Genomic DNA, 23,693 nt, shown 5'->3' with positions numbered 1-23,693 from the left:
CTTCATTAACTTTTCTGAGGTAACCTCTGACTGAGCACTGCTGTGATATTTTCCTTGACTTGTAGTACCACCACCTTCCTCATTAATTACCTGAATGCAAAGGAATACCACCATAAACATGCGTCAACAATGCATCAAAGTCCATATTATAATCTGAATCCTCTATCAAACCTCCCCTCATTCTCCTGCGCTCCAGGGAATAAAGTCCGAACCTGTTCAACCTTTCCGGATAACTCAAGTCCTGGCAACATCCTTGTAAATGTTCTCTATGCTATTTCAAACTTATTTGTATCTTTTCTGTATGCATTCTCAGAGGATTCTCTTTCCCTTTGTCTGCTAGAGCAAACTCATGTCCTTTTTTAGCCCTCCTGATTCCCTTCATAACTGTTCTCTTGCATTTTTTTATATTCTTCAATTCCCTCATTTGTTTTTGTCTGCCTATATCTGCTGTACACCTCCTTCTGTCCTGACTGAGCACTTGTCATGACATTTTCCCTGACTAGTAATGCCTCCTCTTCCCCCTTTAATCCTTCCTGTGCTATCACATCTAAACCAATGGAATCCTAGAACACAAAACAGCCAGTCCACCCTCTGGCTACAGAAATTCCTCCTCCTCTCCATTCTAAAAGGACATCCCTCTATTCTGAGGCTGTGTCCTCTGGTCTTAGACTCTCCCACCATAGGAAACATCCTCTCCACATCTACTCTATCAAAGCCTTTCACCATTCGATAGGTTTCAATGAGGTCACCCCTCATTCTTCTGAATTCTAATGAATACTGAACAGAGACATCAGATGCTCTTCATATGACAAGCCATTCAATCTCAGAAACATTTTAGTGAAACTTCTTTGAACCCTCTCTAGTTTCAGCACATCTTTTTTAAGATAAAGGGCCTAAGTGAGGCCTCACCTGTACTTTATAAAGTTTCAGCATTACATCCTTGCTTTTATATTCTAGTCCTCCTGAAATGAATGTTAACATTGCATTTTTCCTTCCTCACCACAGACTCAACCTGCAAACTAACCTTTAAGGAAGGGATCCTGCACAAGGACTCCCAAGTCTGTTTGTGTCTGTTTTTTGTATTTTCCTCTCCATTTAGAAAATAGTCAACCCTTTCATTTTTTATACCAAATTGCATGACCATACACTTCCTGACACTGTATACCATCTGCCATTTTTTGACCATTCTCCTAATTTGTCTAAGTCCTTCTACTTCCTCAAACTACTTGCCCTCCACCTATCTTCATATCGTCTGCAAACTTTGCAATAAAGTCATCAATTCTATCATCCAAATATCTGAAATATAACATAAAAAGAATCAGTCCTCACACAATCCCCTGTGGAAAATCACTGGTCACCAGCAGCCAGTCAGTAAAGGCTCCCTTTATTCCCACTTTTTGCCTCCTGACAATCAGCCACTTCTTTATCCATGCTAGAAACTTTCAACTAATACCTTGGGCTTGTAGCTTGTTAAGCAGCCTCAGGTGTGGCACCTTGTCAAAGGCCTTTTGAAAATCCAAGAACACAACATTAACTGATTCTCCTTTGTCTATCCTGCTTGTTACTACTTCAAAGAGTTCCAACAGATTTGTCAGGTAAGGTATTCCCTTGAGGAAACCATTCTGACTACAGCGTATTCTATCATGTGCCTCCAATTACCCTGAGAACTCATTCTTAATAATCAACTCCAACATCTTCCCAGCCACTGAGAACAGACAAACTAGCCTATAGTTTCCTTTCTTCTGCTTTTCTCCATCTTGAAGAATGGAGTGACATTGCGATTTTCCAGTCTTCCAGAACCATTCCAGAATCAAGTGATTCTTGAAAGATCATTACTAATGCCGCCACAATCTCTGCAGCCACCTCTCTCAGAATCCTGAGGTGGATACCATCTGGTCCAGGTGACTTATCTACCTTCAGACCTTTCAGTGTTCCAAAAACCATCTCTCTAGTTATGGTAACTTCAAACAATTCATTCCCCCTGACTCATGGAACTTCCACCATATTGCTGATGTTTTCCACAGTGAAGACTGATGCAAAATATTCATTCAGCTTGTCCTCTATTTTGTTGTTCCCCATTGCTACCTCTCCAGCATAATTTTCCAGCGGTCCAATATCCACTCTTGCCTCTCTTTTACACTTCATGAATCTGAAGAAACTTTTGGTACCTTCTTTAATACTATTGGCTAGCTTAATTTTGTATTCCATCTTTACCTTAATGACTCTTTCAGTTGCCTTCTGTTGGTTTTAAAAGCTTCCCAATCCTCTAACTTCTCACTTATCTTTGCTCTATTATATGCCCTTTCTTTGGTTTTTATGTTGGCTTTAACTTCTCCTGTTAGCCATCTTTCCTTTAGAATACTTCTTCCACTTTGGGATGCCTTCCAAATTGCTTCCAGAAATTCCAGCGATTGCTGTTTGGCTGTCATCCCTGCAAATGTTCTTTTCCGATCATTTCTGGCCAACTCTTCTCCCATCCCTCTGTAGTTCTGCTTACTCCACTGTAATACTGATACATCTGACTTTAGCTTCTCCTTCTCAAATTTCAGGGTGAATTCGATCATATTGTCATCACTTGTACATAAGGGTTCTTTTACCTTAAGCTCTCTAATCAATCCTGGTTCATTGCACAACACCCAATCCAGAATAGCTGATCCTCTAGTGTGGTCAACCATGATCTGCTCTAAAAACCCATCTGGTAGGCACTCTAGAAATTCCTCCACCTGTTTTCCAGCACCAACCTGATTTTCCCAATCTTCCTCCATAATGAAGTCCCTCATGACTATTGTAACATTGCCCTTTCGGTATGCATTTTCTATCCTGCTGTATGCAACTTCTTTATGACTGTTTGGGGGTCTGTTTACAACTCCCATCAGAGTCTTTTTACATTTGCAATTCCTTAGCTCTAACCACAATGATTCAACACCTTCTGACCCTATGTCACCTCTCCCTATTGATTTGATTTCATTTTTTTACCAACAGAGCAGTGCTGCCCCCTCTGCCTTCCTGCCTGTCTTTTCAATTTAATGCCCTGACATTAAACTCCCAGTTATAATCTATCAGCCATGATTCTGTGATGCCTTCAACGTCATATCTGCCAATCTGCAACTGTGCTGCAAGTTAATCTGTGTTCACCTTTTTTGATTCTGTCGCACCATGCTCAACCTTTAGATTCTTAACTTTGTCTGAGGTCTTACCAACATCTGCCTACACAACTTCTCTGCTAACTGTTCTGGAACTCTGGTTCCCATCTCCTTGCGACTCTAGTTTAAATCCCACCATGCAGCAATGACAAACCTTCCTACTAGGATATTAGTCCCACTCCAGTTCAGGTGTAAACCATCCCTTCTGCCTAGTCTAATGATTTCAATGTCATGTTCCCATGAGTGAGATCATTCAATGGCATAAGTGTCTATATCTTTCTTCAAGTGTAGATGGATCCATATCAAGGGGTTCCTCTGTTAGTTTACCTTCAATATCTGGACTGGAATCTCTGTTTTGTTTGGATGTTAGTAGTCATTTCTGCAAGTGTTTCTTTCCTTTCCCAAGTATCTACTGTATGTTTATTTCATCTGCAATGTTGTCAGAATTAATGTTTACGTGGACAGGGACAACCACTTTGCCACAAGCAAGGATTAAGGATTCCAGTGTATTAGTTCACATGACCAAGAGGTAAGGGCCATTTAATGATATTTAAATTAGAATCATCAGTGCTCTCTGATCCTTTTAATCTAATACTCTCTGAGTCATTAAGTTTTAGGGGTGTCTGAGCCAGATAAAACAATTTCTGCAGTAAATGAGACTTTGTTAGCGTAAAAGAAAATGTTAAGTAAGGCAGCACTGGGCAATGTTATCATAAACACAAATATTAAAAGTAAAATACAGCAAAAGCAACATTTCTTCCTGGACGCAAACACGAGGAAATCTGCCGATGCTGGAAATTCAAGCAACATACACAAAATGCTGGTGAACGCAGCAGGCCAGGCAGCATCTATAGGAAGAGGTACAGTCGACGTTTCAGGCCGAGACCCTTCGTCAGGACTAACTGAAAGAGATAGTAAGAGGTTTGAGAGGGGGAGGGGGAGATCTGAAATGATAGAAGACAGGAGGGGGAGGGATGGAGCCAAGAGCTGGACAGTTGATTGGCAAAAGGGATACAAGGCTGGAGAAGGGAGAGGATCATGGGATGGGAGGCCTAGGGAGAAAGAAAGGGAGAGGGGAGCACCCAGAGGAAGATGTAGTGAGAGGAACGAAGGGAGAAAAAAAAGAAAAGGGGGGGAAAAGATAAAAAAATATATATAAATAAGGGATGGGGTAAGAAGGAGAGGAGGGGCATTGACTTCTCTAACTTTCGTTAGTGTTCATGCCATCAGGTTGGAGGCTACCCAGACCGAATATAAGGTGTTGTTCCTCCAACCCAAGTGTGGCTTCATCTTGACGGTAGAGGAGGCCATGGATGAACATATCAGAGTGGGAATGGGACGTGGAATTAAAATGTGTGGCCATTGATCTCCTAGTGGCCACACAATTTAATTCCACGTCCCATTCCCATTCTGATAAGTCCCTCCATAGCCTCCTCTGCTGTCAAGATGAAGCCACACTTGGGTTGGAGGAACATCACCTTGCATTTCATCTGGGTAGCCTCCAACCTGATGGCATGAACGGAAGTTAAAGAAGTCCCTCCTCCCCTTCTTACCCCATCCCTTATTTATTTTTCTCTCCTTTCTTTCTCTTTTTTCTCCCTCTGTCCCTCTCACTATATCTTCCTCTGGTGCTCCCCTCCCCCTTTCTCTCTCCCTAGGCCTTCTATCCCATGATCATCTCCCTTCTCCAGCCTTGTATCCCCTTTGCCAATCAACTTTCCAGCTCTTAGCTCCACCCCTCCCCTTCCTGTCTTCTCCTATCATTTCGGATCTCCCCCTCCCACGTTCAAATCTCTTACTATCTCTCCGTTCAGTTAGTCCTGATGACGGGTCTCGGCCCGAAACTTCGACTGTATCTCTTCCTGTTTCTTCCTGGAGTTTGAGTCTGTCTCACTCTGAAATGAACAACACATTCTGGACATGTTATCCCTGGGCAATGTCATCTATGAAACTTTCCTCAACTGAACAGGATTTTTTTACATTGTTTTTGAGATTTAAACATTTGTTTTATCTTTTCTACACATCTCACACCAGCCCTTTCCCATTGGGGTGTAGGGGTTTTGTGGTGAACCCATGTCCATACTAATATAAGGGTTCCACTCACTCTGAGGGAATAAATCCTACTGGGGCAGGTTTGATCTTCTCTTTGGAGACAATTTTACTTAGTCTTATTTCCTCTTCTGGTCTCTACTATCACAGTCCTATCATAGATAAACTGGGTAACGGGACAAGCAGGTTTTTATTTAGATTAGATTATGAGGACACTCAGTCCTCATTTATTGTCATTTAGTAATGCATGCATTAAGAAATGATACGGTGTTCCTCCAGTATGATATCACAGAAACACAAGACAGACCAAGACTAAAACTGACAAAAACCACATAATTATAACATATAGATACAACAGTGCAAACCAATACCGTAATTTGATGAAGAGCAGACCACGGGCACGGTAAAAAAAAAAGTCTCAAAGTCCCGATAGCCCCATCATCTCACGCAGATGGTAGGAGGAAGAAAAACTCTCCCTGCCATGAACCTCCAGCGCCGCAAACTTGTTGATGCAGCACCCTGGAAGCATCCGTCCACAGCCGAATCTGAGTCCGTCTGAAAACTTCGAGCCTCCAACACCGAGCACCATCTCTGCAAGCGCTTCGATCCTGGCCACCAAGCAACAGGCAAAGCCGAGGATTCGGGGCCTTCCCCTCTGGAGATTCTGGATCACACAGTAGCAGCGGCAGCGAAACAGGCATTTCTGAAGTTTCACCAGCTGTTCCTCTGTGCTTCTCACGTCTGTCTCCATCAAATCAGGATTGTGCACAGCATCCTACTTGACAGATAACAGATAATCATTCCGGAGTGGCTGCTGCGAGCTGCGTCACGCTGCCATCTTCTCTTTTTAAAAAAAAAAGAAAAGAATTTAGGATGGAAATTAGGGTTGGAATTTTATGGAAGTTTTTTCTTGGACGTAGTCCACTTTTTGTCATCTCTAAGGTATCTTGTCATGTTCTTTTGTTTTCTCTTGAATTCCCATAAACTCTCTCAATTCCTTGAGGAGGGTTGCATTCGGTATAGGTGATGGTTGGCCTGAGTTGGCGATCAGAGCTGTATTTAGGTGGACATTGTACATTAAGAAATAGCGTGTAAAATTCTTGTGTACTCCTATTTTTTACAATTGCCATTTTATTTATGTCATTTGTACTTCAGGGAGAAGCAAAGCCTACTTTCCCTGTAGAGTAGACCAGTATTACCAGGCCTCATTTAATCTCTCTTTTCCATCACTCCATGCCATTGCAGATGGAATGAAGTGTTTTACTCCACGTGTAGACCTGTTTGTTCAATATGACTTGAAAGCTTTGACCACTGAAGGATGACCCTCAGCAGGCATGTGGGAATATTGAATTTTGGAGTTCTGTGGTGATTGTGGCCTCAAGAAGAATTTGTGGGGATGAAGCAACACACACAAAATGCTGGAGGAAATTGGCAGACCAGGTAGGCTCATGAGTGTTGGCCTGAAATCTTGACTGTTGATTCTTTTCCATAGATTCTGCCTGGCCTGCTGTGTTCCTCCAAAATTTAGCATGTGTTACTTGGTTTTCCAGCATCTGCAGATTTTCCCTTGTTTGTGATTTGTGGGGACTAACCATGTATATCCTGTATGTTATCACAAGAATATACTAATTAGGATTCTGATAAGGTGGGCTACCTTGGGATGCCAGCAAAAGGCCTATATAATCAATTGCTACACCTACGTTGGTGCAGTTGGTTTTTGTTTGTCTTATAGGAGGTGGTCTTGTGACTTCTCCTTTATTATGAACCAGACATTCTTTATAATTTGCAATGAATTGCTTACAATCACTCAACAAGTAAGGCCATCAGTATAACATGGCTAATTTCACATGAGTAGATTGTCTGCCACCGTTGTTGTGTCTGAATCCTTGGTGAGCTTCTTGAATCAGTGCTTCCCGCTTGTGGGCAGGAGGTATTTGCTTCTTATCTCATTTAGAGCAGTATACCCAAATCTTTCCTTCATTATTAGCTTCATACCTGCTCCTTTAGGATTGGGTTTAGTAGTACCTGGGAGAAATCATTAAACATTATTCTGGTTATTTTTGTTTTGTCACTACCAAACCCTTGGTCTCCCTTACTGTAGTGTCCATCCCGACAACTTGTTTATTACTTAATTTATTACCGTAGCTGTGTAAGAGGCCTGCACTATATCCCAGGATGTGTAACACTTGCACTAATGGTCTAGTCAATAATAATTCATAAATCTTCTTCCACGTGGACAGATGTGGAATTAGTTTACCTCTGTGTTCTCCATCCCATAGTTGATCACTTGGGAAGATCTTTCTACCACATTCCTAACATAATTAATGTTAGTACATATCAAGACTGGCTCTGTTGTATTTGCTTCTGGGATTTAGCCTCTGCAAATTGAGCTGTATGATTCCCTAAAGGATGTGTTTGCAACTCATGTGGTTCAAATTCAGTTTCTGATGAAGATTTCTTAACTTGATCCATCTTTCTGGATTCTTATTGATGATCCATCACAGTACCATATTTATATATAGTGCTATAAAGGATGTTGTTGTCCTACATTAGCTTGTGGAGATGATTCTGCATTTTCTATGCAAGGTAAGGATTACAAGTCATTGCTGTCAGGAATATATTGCCACTTTAAGGTGTCATCTTGTCAAAGTTATTGCCATTCCCCTTATCCTAGCTATGGTAGCTCTCCATTCACTCATTATTAATTTGCTATTGACAAGAGATTTTGTTAGCTTTCTTGAGCGGAGATCTATTGCCTGCTGAACTGCATTAATCAATTTCTCTAGTTATCAATTTTATAATCTTCTGCAGTAAAAAAGGCTTTGTATTTTTCCAGTTTGCATCTGTTGTATAATAATTTTAACAATTGGGCACAGTCAGGTGTGAAAGTTCTAGCATTAATTCAATAGGTCTAAGGTTGATTGTGGAGCAAGTGGGGGGAGGTGGAGGGGGTAGGGTTGATGCTTTTGCTGTTGCTTGTGAGTGGGAGGGGGTTTTGGTGTTTTTCTGCAATTTATTCTTAGGGTTTTCTTTCGTGGATGTCTGCAAAGAGTAAGGATTTCAGGTTGTATACTGTATACATTTATATTCTGCATTCTGTTAATGACTTTCCTATGTACCGCCTCAATGGACTGATGTGAGGAAATGACTTGTATGAATGGCATGGAAAACAAATATTTTCATTTACTCATTAACCATGACAATAATTTACCAATTGGAATTGCTGAAACACCCATCTCCCAGAGCAATACCATTTAGCTTTGAAATGCCGTTGTGCCTGTCCAACCACTCAAATGCCTTTATGCCATTAAGTTGGTGCTTTTAGGAGTAGCCACATGGTAATTGATTCATATCGAGGAAGATGCGTAGCTAATTTTGGGGGAAAAAAGCAGTGGCCTGTCCAAACTGGAGATGGAGCACCACAGAAAAAATTCTAGTATCTCTTAAATGAGCTCTAACGTGCAAAAAAAAAAGGGAGCAAAAACAATGAAAATAAAAAGGAGATGGCAAATTTTGGAAACCCATGTAACAGTAACATATAGTGGGGTGGTTTCTCTCTCTGAGCTACACAATCCCTCAAGTAAAAATAAACCATCTGATAATGTTATTTCAAAACACATTTACCCTGGTACTTTGGTTAGCATGGAATTGGAGAACTAATGAACCTGGCATTAAAGGGTTGGTGGTTGTTCCTGGAGAGAAGAGTGACAGAGCCGTGGTGAAAGGAACTTGGTGTGAATCTTTGTCCTAGGACGACACTTCCATAGCAATGAGTTGCCCCCCAGCTGAGTGTGGAGAGGCTGCCTGTGAGGCATGGTGTTGGGTGGGCTGGGGTAAACAGCGTGGACACTCGGTGCTGAGGTGAGGGGTTCACCCTGGCTGGCAGCATCCCTGCCATGTGCTGAGGGACTGCTGGTATCCAACAGTCTCTCTCGATGGGTGTGACATCTCGTCTGTGTAGCTGCAAAGCTTTCTTTAGCCTAGAAATATCAAAGTAGAGCTTGCAACCGTACAGAGATGTGCAGTGTAGCGCAATGCAGTCTGATTGAAAAGGGGCTTGTTTGTGTGTGTGTGTTTGGACTGGAGAATCAATGTTGTGAAGGGAATGTGACCTGAGGAGTGGTCACAGACACCATCTTAGAGGCTCTTCACTCCAACATCTGTGTTGCCCAGAGAGCTAGTACTATCTGTCTGTGATTGGTCAATACAGCCTCTAAACCGCTCCTATCTGTGTACTTATCTGAATGATTTTTAAGCATTGCTAACATGCCTGCCTCAACCACTATGACTCTGGCTGAGACAGGCACCCTGTTGGTGAAGAAGCTGCTCCTGATGCTCCTTTTAAATCTCTCACCTATGATTTTAAACCTATGCCTCTTGTTTATAGCACCTCTTCCCAGGAAAAAGACGATCTAATTTCTTACTTTCTATGGCCCTCAATTAGGTCACCTCAGGGAATAATCCCATAATCCATACAACCTCTCTCAGTAATTCAGGCCCCCAAGTGTTTTCTAATCTCATAGCATCTTTCCAGTTACTATTCTATAGATTTTGAGTAGGCCTGCAGGAAAATGAATCTCAGGGTTGTGTACTGTATAGTGACATGTACTTTGATAATAAAATTTACATTGAACTTTGAAAGGATGACCAAAACTGTAAGCAATTCTCCAAATGCTGCCTCTACATAACTGCACCATAACTTTCAAACTACTTTACTCAATGTTCGACCTAATTCTGAAGGCCAGCATGCCAAATGCCTTTCAATAAAGGGGACACTGATATAAATTAACTCTCCACTACCTACAATGAATTTGATGCACAAATTTTGGTAGCATTGTAGACAATGAGAAAAGATTGTCTCGGGCCACAGAATGATTCACTATAAATGAAATGCAAAGCCAGGTGAAGTAATGGCAAATGGAGTGTCATCCTAACCCACGTGAGATGGGAGAGGTACAACGTACAGTTAGTACTAGGGGTTGTTGATAAACAGAGGGACCTCAGGATACAAAGTTCAAAGTAAATTTATTATCAATGTACATATACATTGGTGTATATGTGGGGTTGGGAGAGATGAGGACCAACAGGCTCCACAACAGCTTCTTCCACCAAGCCATCAGACTGATGAATTCACGCTGATTTAAGTGTACACTATATTACATTGACTGTTCTATTTATTATAAATTACTATGATTGCACATGGCACATTTAGATGGAGACATAACAAAGATTTTTACTTGTGTATGTGAAGGATGTAAGAAATAAAGTCAATTGAATTCAATTCAGTACATCATCATATACTAATTAATTTTCTTGCAGACATTCACAGAACAAAGAAATGCATAGCATCAATGAAAAACCACAATGTCCAAAAGACAAACTGTGCAAATACAAATAATCAGTAAATACATAATACTGAGAACAAGAGTTGTAGAGTCCTTGAAAGTGAATCCATAAACCATGGAATAAGTTCACTGTTGACATGAGTGAAGTTGGCTCAGGAGTCTGATGGCTGAAGGGTAATACTTGTTCCTGAACCTGGTGGTGTGGGACCCAAGGCTCCTGTACCACCTCAGCTGCAAGACAGCATGGCCTGGACGGGGGGGAGGGGGAGAGGGGGGATGGTGTCCTTGTAGATGAGCTCAATGGTGAGGAAGGCTTTTCCTGTGATGGACTGGGCCATACCCACTACTTTTTCTAGGCTTTTTTGTTCTGTTTCCATTCTGTTCAAGTCCATAATTCAGCACAGGCAGACTAGATAGTGAAGAAAGCACATGGGGTGCTTGTCTTCATTGGTTGCAGTATAAGATACAAGGGCTAAGATATCATGTAAACTTTTTAGAATAATTATTAGGTCACATCTGGAGAATTGTGTGCAATAGGAGGAACGTGATTACGCTGGAGACAGTGCAGAGGTGATTTGTAAGGATGTTGTTTGGATTGAAGCATTTGCTATCACTGGATAGGTTGGGTATGCTTTCCCCAAGAACTATGAGAGGAACAGATAGGGTTAAAATTAGGGGGAATAGACTGAGAAGGAATCTTTCTTCCCTCATGGCAGGAGCTTGTAAGACAAAGCATAGGTTTAAAGAGAAAGATACGAAACTGGGGATCTGTGAGGGATTATTTTTCCACATATGAAACACGCTCCCTAAGGAGTTGGTGGAGAAAGAAGCATCAAGAGAAATATTTGAATCACCTCGGCACAGAAGGCTACATACCTAATGCAAATTAATGGTATTCATGTAGATAGGTACAACTAGCAACATGGGGACAGTGGGTTGAAGCATTTGAGCATAAACATAGATGACAGAATTGGCTTGAATGTCATTTACAAATTCAGTTTCTTTGAGGACCTTTAGCATGAAAGAATATAAAAATGCTGGTGCCGATTACAACACCAAATTGGAACATACATTGTATTTTGTTTCACTTTTTTGCAGAGTGGGGAAAAAAAAGACATTATGAACAAGTTGAATTGGTTTCTATCTTTTGGTAGAGTGTCAGCTGAAATGGAGGTTTGGTAGTCAAAGTTCCAATATTAGCACTTTGAATGAATTTTAATTTCAATGGATGCTTTCTCACCTCCTCCCATCTGATTATTTATTGTTCAACTTCCAGCTATTGAATATACTGCAATGTCAGTGTGAAACAAGGACTGTGTTCATATGCATCTATGTAATTGCCAAAATAAATGACAAAATGGCTATTGATCTTTTTTTGCCTTAAGTCATTAGGCCAATCAATTGACAGTGGCCATAATAATACACGTGAGCACTTTTCATTTTCAGTTTATTGATTACTGATTAATAATCTGTAAATATTTTATTGTTAATAAAGCTATATTTTTTTGAAAAAAAACATAGCTTCTCAGAAAGGGGCAATGAATGAATATGATTTTGCACATTTAAATAGTGTTTCAAATGGGATGTCAGCTCATCTCATAATTCTTCCTTTCTCTGATGAACACTAAAATCAATGATGAGCATTCAAGCATCATCGTTTAATAACAAACTACATTTCACAATGTGCATTTGTTTAAAAAAAATTACCATTTGCACAAATACTTGTAAGTATGCCCATTGAGTCTTAAACCAGATCTTAACAAATGCAGTTATCAAAAATCTAGTGATTTAATGAACTGGCAAGGATGCCAACTCTGAATTAAATGAATGCCACACTACTCCAATCCTTTATAATGTTAATAACTGAAGACAAAAACTGAATGAAATCAAAGATCACATGCATTACACAAAATAGTCAAGTTGTTCAGAAATGCAATCTGTGAAACCTGATATACTGCAGAAACTGTTCATTTAGAATCATCACCTTTGAAACTGCTACTGCTTAATTCATTATTCAGCCATCAACAGTAATTTATTTTTAGTTAAGTTTTTGCAAAAACTCATCTGAAGTATTTAGCTAAATGTGATTACATCTAATTAGTCAGGAAGTGAGATTTAAAAAGTGACACCTGGAGGTAAATGAAAAGAATCAATTCTTTTACAAACAAGATTCAAGGTTTTGATTATCTTGTTAACAAACACAATGGGAGCAGCATGCAAGGCTTTTCAAAATGCTGATACTTTTTGCTGTCTTAATCATCTTTTGATGTTTCTCTACAGAGACTGAGTGCAGTAGTTCAACCATCAAACTTCTTTATGCCCCCAAAATATAACTTTGTCAGTGCAAAATTATGTATATATTTGATTCACAGGATGTTAAGTTGCATTTCCGCAACAGCACCTTGTCATTTTTCAGTGGCACCATTATAAACATTAATCAAAGTTAAAGGGAGACATGTTTCTGGTGATCTATCAAAACAATGCCTAGTTATACTGACAGAGTAACACAGGAAATAAAAGCAGGAAGGGGCTGATGCACTTAGTGCCTTCATCTAATCAGAAATTACAAATAATTGAGGCCCTTCCTGCATCACATTTGTTACCACTTGCTATCAAACTTAATCTCAACTCTCTCTTCTGTCATTTAAGTAATCCTCTATCCATGTTAATATACCACCTGTGCAGCATGGGTCCCGGTTATTGTTTCATAGCAGGTTGTGCACAGTAACCTCAAACAGGAGTTTCCATGGGCCCCTACCATTAACCGAGGGGTCTGTGGACCCCAGATTGGGAACCTCTGCTCTAAAGGAAAAACATTGTTAGGAGTGGAATTGGTGAAAGAAAAACAAAAAGATCCAATGCTCAAACATGCAATCTGAACACCTATAATGTTGCAGAACAGATTGATTTAAAGTATCCATCAAAATCTGGGTATTGCATCAAGGCCAACAATTATTGTCAAACTTATGCTGCTTTCCATAAGATAGCAGTGGGTTTTCTTGAACTGCTGTAATAGGGTTCTCCCACCATGCTCAAAGCTAGGAGGTAAATCCAAGTTTTTCATCCATCTTTGGTGAATAATTGGCATTATGAGTACAAGACTAGGCATGTAAACAGGTGGGGGAAGTTGACGTTTTCATGTGCCTGCCATTAAGGTGCTGCTGTCGTAAAAGCTTTTGGGAGTTGTTGCTATGCAACCTTCAGCCCTGGTTCATTGACAGGAGTGGATATTTAGAACAGCAGAGCAGACGCCTGTCCAAGTGGTTGCAATGTTCTGCATGGTACAAACTTCATTCATCCAAGCAAGTGGCAAGCATTCACTCATGCTCCTGAATTGTGAAGTGTAAAGGACAGAAACCTTGGATGGAATTAGTATAGGATTAGTGTAAATGGGAGATGGTGGGCAGTGTGGATTCACTGAGACAAGGGGCTCGTTTCTAGACATCCCACCCTGCAAAAACTCATTTCAGGGAGGTAGCACCGCCCCCCCCCCCCAAGGGTATATGTAATACTTTGCTTAGTGATTTTGTCTAATTTGTAAACCAAGTTGGGTATATGCAGAAAATGTGACATTAAAATATGTACTTATATTATCATGTTTATTCTATTACCACTTTAAGCAAGTCTACAGGGAGTTTGGCCTCAGCACATACGACATCAATAGCGTAGCTCCTTAGCAGCCAGCCAGCTAGCTTAAATAATGTTAGCTATGCTAATGAACGAGTGACACCTGTTAAACTCACCTCAACATGTCCTTTTCTATTGCCCACGGTGAGTTAAAATATAAAGTCACTGTTGCAAACAGAGCAGTGAGCAACACTGTCATTATTTTTGAGGTCAACTGTAAAGCCTGCCCACAGAGAAAACTGATAGGTGGCTAATGCACTCAATTTTGTTTCTACAAGGGTTTATCTAACAAATTTAATATTAAACACAGTGCATATTTTCCTCGCATGAATATAATGATAAGTCAATTATAAGTCAATAGCATCATAACATTTTAAGTAACGTTTGGATATTAAACACACAGCACATATTTTCCCCGTATGAACATACAAAATCATTGCAACACATCAGTATTGCTGAATCAGTGGGAGCCCTGGGCTTGTTTTCCTGCAACAAGACAGTGCCAGCGAGGAGACAGTGATACTCGAAGGGGGTTCCTTGTGCCTAGTCTATTCTGCGATTTAGTTTTCGTTGCATTCATTGCAGTAAACTCTGCTTCGCAGAGATATGTTAGAAATGAAAGCAACATTTTCAGTGCTTCCGTGGCTATCTCAGGATATTTAGCCTTGACTTTGATCTAGAATGCCGGCAGAGATATTATGTCAAACATACTTTTCAGCCCGCCGTCATTTACAAGCTCGAGGAGTTGATTTTCTTCCCGCGCTGACATGGATGACGCGTGCGTTCAAATTCAACAGTGCGTGACAGGGAATGAGGAAAGGTGCAGCTGACTCATATCGCCAAATCATATCGTTTCCTCGCGGCCTGGTGGATGGGGACCACTCTTAGTACGAAGAGAGACCAATCAGGATGCTCGGTCGCTTTCCCGGATATTGTATATAATTTCTGGGCATCAGGGAGCCACTATCAATATGCGGGAAACTCCCGGAACTTCCGGGAGAGGTGGGATGTCTGCATTTCTATGCTATGCCACACAAACACTGAAGCAAACAAGAGGGCATAGGATGACGCAAAAATTAGTGGTTAGACAGAAGACTGAAAGCTTTTAAAACCTATAGAGCAACTAAAAGAACCATTAGGAGGGAAAGGATGAATATGAAAGTAAGCTAACAAACAATATTGAAATGGATAGTGAAAGCTTTTTCAAGTAAAAAATAAAAGAGATGAGACTGCTAGAAAATGAGGCTGGAGAAATAGTAACAGGGGACAAGAAGATGGTAGATGAACTAAATAAGTATTTTGCATCAGTTTTCATTGTGGAAGACACTAGCAGTGTGCCAGATAGAACACAGAAACATAGAACATAGAAAACATACAGCACAATGCAGGCCTAATTCTACTCCAATGTCTTATGGTGAAGCAGGTCAGAGTGTCATCCCAGTCAACTTAAAGCAGTTCCCTGACCCACTATTGGACTGCCCAGTTACTTTGGTAAGGAAGCTAGTGCTTGCTTTTGGCAAGCCAAGTACAGATCTGTCAGCTTCCTATATTGAGGTGGTGATGTAGGTACCCTGCTGTTGATCAGATGAAGGATGAGTTTACCCAATCCGGTCATCATTATGCACTTTTTATAAATGTAAAATTAATGTAAGGAATTTATATTCATATGCAGGATTGCAGTTTTGCTTAAACCATATTCATAGCAAGTACTATCTTTTTCCATCATAATGTTATTGTTCTTTTCAAATATTCCTGATGGATTAGCAAGTAATTCAAAATCTGTCAAATTGCAGTCGTAATTGTAAACCTAGAAATAACATTTTACCAGGGATACACAGAACACCAACCACTTCATAGTTCATTTAGAATATAAATACACTAAATAGTTTTATTTTCACTTCACACATACATAATGTACAAAACAAAGCAAATAGCTGGTTTCAGCTAGAATATATAATCGTCAAAGTAAAAAAAATCTATTGGAAGATTTTTTTTATATCCAGTTAGTCAAATCAGTATTTTATAATGCTAGATAAATTCTGAATTATCAGAGTTCCTGCCCAGCAATGGACTTAAAGAACACAGTCATTGTTTAAGTTGTACTTGGGACAATACTGCTTTAAGCAAGAACAGTAGTGCCAGACCAAATTACCCTTCATTATTTTTAATCTGCTTTAAATTAGATTTCAAAATACAGATCAAGATACATTGTGTCACAAACAATATCAAAGCTTTTATTACTCTTATTAAACTGCAACAACAAATCGTAGTGGAATAAAATAGCAAATTTCACATTGAATGAACACTGTTTTAGTACAATGGAATTGAAGTTTCTTGCCACCATTCAACAAGCCTAGCTTCAGCCTAATAGCCCATGTTTACACATGTTAAAGTGACAGTAATATTCATTAAGGGAATGTGTTTAAGCCACATTTTCATTTTTCAGTGCATTTAAGATATACAAAGGGTTTTGCAAAAAAAATCCTCAAACAAATTTAACACTATAATGCACTGATCGCAAACTCACAACAAATGCTGAATTTCTAACTCTGCAACCTTAACGTACGCCTGTATTACTAAAAGTTGTACCAATCATCCTTGGTTAGTACTGGAATTGGGACTATACCAGCTTGCAAATAAGAGTGCATATCTAAAAAGGGACTTGCTTAGAATCAGGGATCACAATAAAACTTTCATCAATATACTTCTACAACATACAATATTCTTGGCCTTTTTGACATTTACACTGCAGGAGCAGATTCACTTGGCTTAAACTAGTTTGAAGTGTTAAACTGAATCAGATGCTGGCCATGTTATCTTTAAATGCTGTCAGCTCTTTATATAAGAGTTTACTTGCACAAGAGTCTTACCAATAATTCATGACACTTCCAGAGGTGACAAACAAACTGTAAGGACTGGAATCACTGATCTACCAATGTTGTTCAAGCAAACTGTTTGTTTTCTCAACAATAAGTGTTTATGGGTATGGAGGTAAGTGAACATTAATAGATTTGTCATTTACTAGTAGAGTTGTGTTTTAAGAAATAAAAATCTTAAGGGTCTCGCTTCTCAACTAAATCCAGCTCCATATATACTTTGAAAGTTACCGCACTTATAATGGAAAGGATTCAAATGTATACACAATGCTTCACAATAATGGTGTTTGAGAATTCAATTTCTCAAGAAGAATCAAATCTGTGAACTTAGCCAATGTTTTAAAAAGATATTTAGAAGGGGAATGAATTAGAATCTCCGATGTTCTATAATAAGCAAAAAAAAATAATAAATGCAGTGGGGTATTTGTACAAACCCTCAATGGTATTTTTATCAGTTCATGGTGATAATCTGCCACCTCCAAGGAAGTGAAAGCCAGCTTATGTGACAAAATAGGTAGCCCAAGAAATCCCCACTATCATTGCCATCCTAATAACCAAATACGTAATTTAAAAGAATAACCAATGGTAAACCTGTGGTATAAATAATCATTGGCACACATGTATCAGAATTGGCATCTTTACACAAAATGCTGACCATTCCTGGCTTCTTCCAACAGGACATATCTTGTCAAGCCCTTTAATGGAAACAACTGTTGTGAATTTCTTAATTTGTGGGACAGGTATGATAGACTTTGTTACTGTTCTTAGTAAATTGCATTTTTTAATGTGTACTTCATTCACAGAATGCAACACGTGAAATTTTATTGCTTGTATAAAAAAATACATTGAAATAGAAATATAGGTTTGTACCAGTGAAGGAATTAAAGACCTTTGCTCTAAAGGCCATCATTTTACTTTAAGAAATCATTTGTTCTTTCTTGCCAATATTTTGCACCACCTTTCTTAGTGGCTTTTCAGGAAATATTGTTTATTGTAGACCTCATTTTTTTTAAAAAAGATCCTTCAATCATTAAAATTTAATACTTGTAATAACACCCTGAAGAAAAAATTGGTCTGGTGATTTATCAGTGCCTCATGTTTACTAGCATGTGGTATTTACGGGTGTCTAGTTCATATTTGGCAATGACTGGAATTACATTTATCTGTGAGTACATAACCTTTGTGCCACGGTTGCTTGTTGCTGATCACAAATTTATCTTCTGTTACCTGTATTTTACATTCCCCTTCCTGTTAGCTGAAAGTGCACAAAAACAGGAAATGCACAATTTAACATGTATGATGCCCATTAAGTCAAAACCAAACTTACAATTTTATTAATTCCTTTTACAGTCTAAAAAAAGAAAAAAACCTGTTCTAATTTAAAGATCTGATTTCAGATGGCAAGTAGAAAAGTGGTGCAGTTAAAATGGTATGGCATTTTAATATTATGGCCTTTCATAAAATTCTGAGATTCAAAAAAAAATTCAGATAAACAAGTGATTCTTAAATTCAACACTATAGGGCATTGAAAGACAGTCGCCTCCTCCAAGCCTCAATGCATCTGCCCAAGAAGATTGCTGCACTGGATGATCATTAAATTTCAGCAATTCTTGCCTAAAATAGCTGAATGGAAGCAAAAGATAATTCAAAAAAAATCTGCTAATTTGTGAGGGTTCTTCCCCATCCCCCCCACAGGAAGAATCGCTTCCCTGAATGCAAAGACACGAAAGATGTGAGCAAATTTACAATTACATTTGCAGATGTACCAGGTCTTATAGCTTATACAGAGAAACCCTTACTGGAGAAATACAACATTGTACATCAATTCTGGCAAAAACAAACTGCACTTCGCAACATCAATTATAAGGCTGCAGGTATGCTTCATATGCTATGTAAAAATTAAAAAAAAAGCCATTCATCAGTTTTATTATAAAGATCTTTCTTTATATGTTAAATGATGAGGAGGGAATGGTTATGGTAAATAAGACAAATAAGTATTAACACCAACTTGTATTAAATTATGTAAACATGTACATCTTCTGAGGTCAGGACAGGGATCCTCTTGCCCAGGGAATTACTGAACCTGAAGCATTGTTCGAATCTGTTTAGATGCTGACTCATCGTTCAGGTGTCTTGTGGTGTACCTATGAAACATTAATATTTTGTAACATTTAACAACCAACTGTGATAAACAAAATGACTGTTTAGAATAGCAAGATTTGTAGTTATTTTGTGAAGATTCTATTATATCAATGTAGTTATAAAGAAGGCAAGACAGTGGCTATACTTTATTAGGAGTTTGAAGAGAGTTGGCATGTTAACAAATACACTCAAACTTCTATAGTTGTATCGTGGAGAGCGTTCTGACAGGCTGCATCACTGTCTGGTCTGGAGGGGCTACTGCACAGGACCAAAAGAAGCTGCAGAAGGTTGTAAATCTAGTCAACTCCATCTTGGATAGGAGCCTACAAAAGTACCCAGGGCATCTTCAGGGAGCAGTGTCCATTATTAAGGACCTCCAGCACCCAGGGCATGCCCTTTTCTCACTGTTACAATCAGGTAGGAGGTACAGAAGCCTGAAGGCACACACTCAGCAATTCAGGAACAGATTCTTCCTCTCTGCCATATGATTCCTAAATAGACATGAAATCTTTGGACACTACCTTACTTTAAAAAAAAATACAGTATTTCTGTTTTTGCATATTTTAAAAAATCTATTCAATAAATGTATACCATAATTGCTTTGCTTATTTATTATTATTTTTTTTTCTCTCAGCTAGATTGTGTTGCATTGAACTGCTGCTAAGTTAACAAATTTTACATCACATTTTAGTGATAATAAACCTGATTCTGATTGGTGGACATAAGTGGTGACAGGGTAAAATACATCTTTCCCCTCTCTGTCAGTACCGATTCCAAATATAAAATAGTGGCACAAAACAGAAAAATTATAGCTCAGATTTTTCTTTAATTGGCCACAGTCTGTTCAGATTAATCTTTGTCATTGCAGGTATTTCCACATGTAAGAGAACTGATTTTGAACAATATCTATTAACACCCCTCTAATGTTTAGTTCTTGATAATTTTCAGATGTAAAGACACAAGGGTCTAAAATTGGTCTAAGCTAAATTTTTATTGATGTGTTCGGGCAATTCTCACCCAAAATTAAGTGGTTTGGAGATGTGTAAAATGTCTGAAACTAGAATGGATTGCACCTCCTTGCAGTTTGTCAGAGGTTGAACAAAGGAACAGGCAGCCAAATTTACCTGGATGTGGGCGAGTGAGATTGCCTCACTTTCTCTTAAGTTTTGTTTTACAAAGCACATTCATTTAGGTTTCATGAATTATTGAACATATCTTTATTCCTTCTGCCACCTCTTTTCCCATTCTCCCAATATGTGCAAGTCCTTCTGCAGACCCACTGTTTCCTCAACACTACCTGCCCCTTCACTGATCTTAGCATCATCTGCAAACTTGGCCAAAAGGCCATCAATTCTGTCATCCAAATTGTTGAAATACCAGGTGAAAAGAGGCTGTCAATACCAACCTACGGCACACCACTAGTCACCAGTAGCCAACTAGAATATGCCCCTTTAATTCCCAATTTTTGCCTCCTGCCAGTCAGACAATCTTCTATCCATGTTGGAATGTTTCCTGTAATACCATGGGTTCTTGTCTTGTTAAGCAACCTCTAGAATTTAGTGATTCTAGAAAGATCATTAATAATGCCTCCATGATCTTTTCAGCTACCTCTTTCAGAACCCTGAGCTGCAGTCCATCTGGTCCAGGTGACTTATCTCCTTTTAAACCTTTCAGCTTCCCAAGCACCACCACCTTAGTAATAGCAACTACACTCACTTCTGCCCCCTGACACTCTCTAATTTGGGGCATACTGCTCATGTCTTCCAGTGAAGCCAGATGCAACATATTAAGTTTGTCCACCATTTCTTTGTCCTCCATTACTACCTCTCCAGTGTCATTTTCCAGCAGTCCAATATCCACTCTAGCCTCCCTTTTATTCTTTATATTATCTGAAAAAAACTTACGGTATCCCCTTTGATATTATTGACATGCTTACCTTCATATTTCATCTTTCCCTCAGTTTTTTTGGTTGCCTTCTGTTGCTTTTTATAAGCTTCCCAATCCTCTAACTACCCATTAATTTTTCTGTGATATTATATGCTCTTGTTTGCTTTCATGCCATCTCTGACTTCCGTTTTCAGCCACGGTTGCCTTCAGAATACTTCAATTTGGGATACATCTATCCTGCTCCCAGAAACTCTAGCCATTGCTTTTCTGCTCTCATCCCTGATGGTGTCCCCTTCCAATCAACTTTGGCCAGCTCCTCTCTCATGCCTCTGCAATTCTGTTTACTCTACTGTAGTATTGATATATCTGACTTTAAATCTGAAACATCTACTCTCTCTCTACAATCTGTCTGTGGCAAGACACTCATGTAAAGGACCATGCAGCTAATTCGTCTATAACTTGAGCGAAAATCTGCCTCAGAATTTCTGACCTCCACAAACTTTTTCACCCACGCACTTGCCCCTACTCCTTCCAGAACAAAATGGACTAAAGCTTAAGCAATGATGACATAATGGATAACTGGAAGATTTTCAAATGTTGCTCCTGCGTAGCTATTGCAATATTTTTTCCTGCAGAAGTACTGTTCCAATAAATAATCCATAGCATTTCTTAATGCAACAGGGTTATCTCAGTTGCATCTCAGCTTTAAAGCTAGCTGAGGTATCCTGAATGTGAAGCCCTTTATATAACTTCTAAATCTAGTGTGCAAAGAAGAGAAGATTACTACTAATATCATATGGATGAAATACCAAAGAAATGTCATTTTCTTAAACAGCAATCAGGGATGCACCTCAGAGGTCAGGGTAAAGGACACAAACAGTAGGAGGATCTGTAAAATGCTCTTGCCACACCTTTGGATTGTGACTACACCTAAACCTGCATTTGTTCCTTAGCCTTTTCAATCAACAAGACTTAATTTTACCAACTTCATTTAAAATCTCTTAATTAGTTCACACCTCAGCTTGTCAAGCCCAGTGCAGAGTAAACAAAGAAAAATCGATACATTGGCAGTTGAGAATTTTATTCTGAATTTCAACTGTAATCCTTGCCCTGGGAAAAAGTACCATTGACTCTGGATTTTAACTTCTTCTACCAGTATGAAGTATGCACAATGCAAACTGGAACAAACTCCCCCTTAATAAACTTTCAATCTGACTACTCCACCAGCTTCCTCAATGAGCCTCAGAAACCTTTGTCATCATACAAGGCTCCATAATATAGAAGCTTGCTTGAGCTATTAATTTTACATTAATTACCAACTCATACCTTTTAACCCTCTTAAGAATCAATATATCCAGGCACCTGGAGATATTTATTGTTTCTATAACAGAGACATGCATTTCAAATTGAAAGGGAGTCCTTAAAATTTCCCCCAACAAGATATCCAATGTGGGTAACACAATGTGTCCCTATGTTGCTAACCATGGAAACCCTATATATATCAATGATCTGGATGATAATGTGGTAAATTGGATCAGCAAGTTTGCTGATGATACAAAGATTGGAGGTGTAGTAGACAGTGAGGAAGGTTTTCAGAGCCTGCAGAGGGACTTGGACCAGCTGGAAAAATGGGCTGAAAAATGGCAGATGGAGTTTAATACTGACAAGTGTGAGGTATTGCATGTTGGAAGGACAAACCAACGTAGAACATACAGGGTTAATGGTAAGGCACTGAGGAGTGCAGTGGAACAGAGGGATCTGGGAATACAGATAGAAAATTCCCTAAAAGTGTCGTCACAGGTAGATAGGGTCGTAAAGAGAGCTTTTGGTACATTGGCCTTTATTAATCAAAGTATTGAGTATAAGAGCTGGAATGTTATGATGAGGTTGTATAAGGCATTGGTGAGGCCGAATCTGGAGTATTGTGTTCAGTTTTGGTCACCAAATTACAGGAAGGAAATAAATAAGGTTGAAAGAGTGCAGAGAAGGTTTACAAGGATGTTGCCGGGACTTGAGAAACTCAGTTACAGAGAAAGGTTGAATAGGTTAGGACTTTATTCCCTGGAGCGTAGAAGAATGAGGGGAGATTTGTTAGAGGTATATAAAATTATGATGGGTATAGATAGAGTGAATGCAAGCAGGCTTTTTCCACTGAGGCAAGGGGAGAAAAAAACCAGAGGACATGGGTCAAGGGTGAGGGGGGAAAAGTTTAAAGGGAACATTGGGGGGGCTTCTTCACACAGAGAGTGGTGGGAGTATGGAATGAGCTGCCAGACGAGGTGGTGAATGCGGGTTCTTTTTTAACATTTAAGAATAAATTGGACAGATACATGGATGGGAGGTGTATGGAGGGATATGGTCCGTGTGCAGGTCAGTGGGACTAGGCAGAAAATGGTTCGGCACAGCCAAGAAGGGCCAAAGAGCCTGTTTCTGTACTGTAGTTTCTATGGTTCTATGGTAAGTCCTCAAAATGAACCTAACTGCCTTTGAGTGGTGAAGAATGGGGAAGATATTAAGAGACTCAATATAAGACATAGACCATAAAACATAAGGACAGAATTAGGCCATTCAGTCTCCTCTGCCAAACATGGAGTTTCCAGCTTATCGTAACTCCAATTTTCAGT

The 23,693-nt window shown here is 39.3% G+C and overlaps 1 protein-coding gene across 4 annotated transcripts in view; it reads right to left on the bottom strand.

Annotated features, from left to right (window-relative positions):
* Positions 1-17,427: 17,427 nt before the first annotated feature.
* The window catches only part of LOC134340262 (CYFIP-related Rac1 interactor A), a 224,575-nt gene continuing 218,309 nt past the window's right edge, over positions 17,428-23,693 (bottom strand). For all 4 annotated transcript variants that reach the window (XM_063037297.1, XM_063037286.1, XM_063037309.1 and 1 more), the window contains one exon: positions 17,428-19,184. In XM_063037297.1, the coding sequence (XP_062893367.1) occupies positions 19,115-19,184 (70 nt within the window). In that variant the 3' untranslated portion in view covers positions 17,428-19,114. The remainder of the gene's footprint in view (positions 19,185-23,693) is intronic.

This window comes from Mobula hypostoma, chromosome 2 (genome assembly GCF_963921235.1).
Source record: "Mobula hypostoma chromosome 2, sMobHyp1.1, whole genome shotgun sequence".
NCBI lineage: Eukaryota > Metazoa > Chordata > Chondrichthyes > Myliobatiformes > Myliobatidae > Mobula > Mobula hypostoma.
The sequence above is the reverse complement of the archived record's forward strand: the minus strand, read 5'-3'. Positions and strand labels throughout refer to the sequence as shown.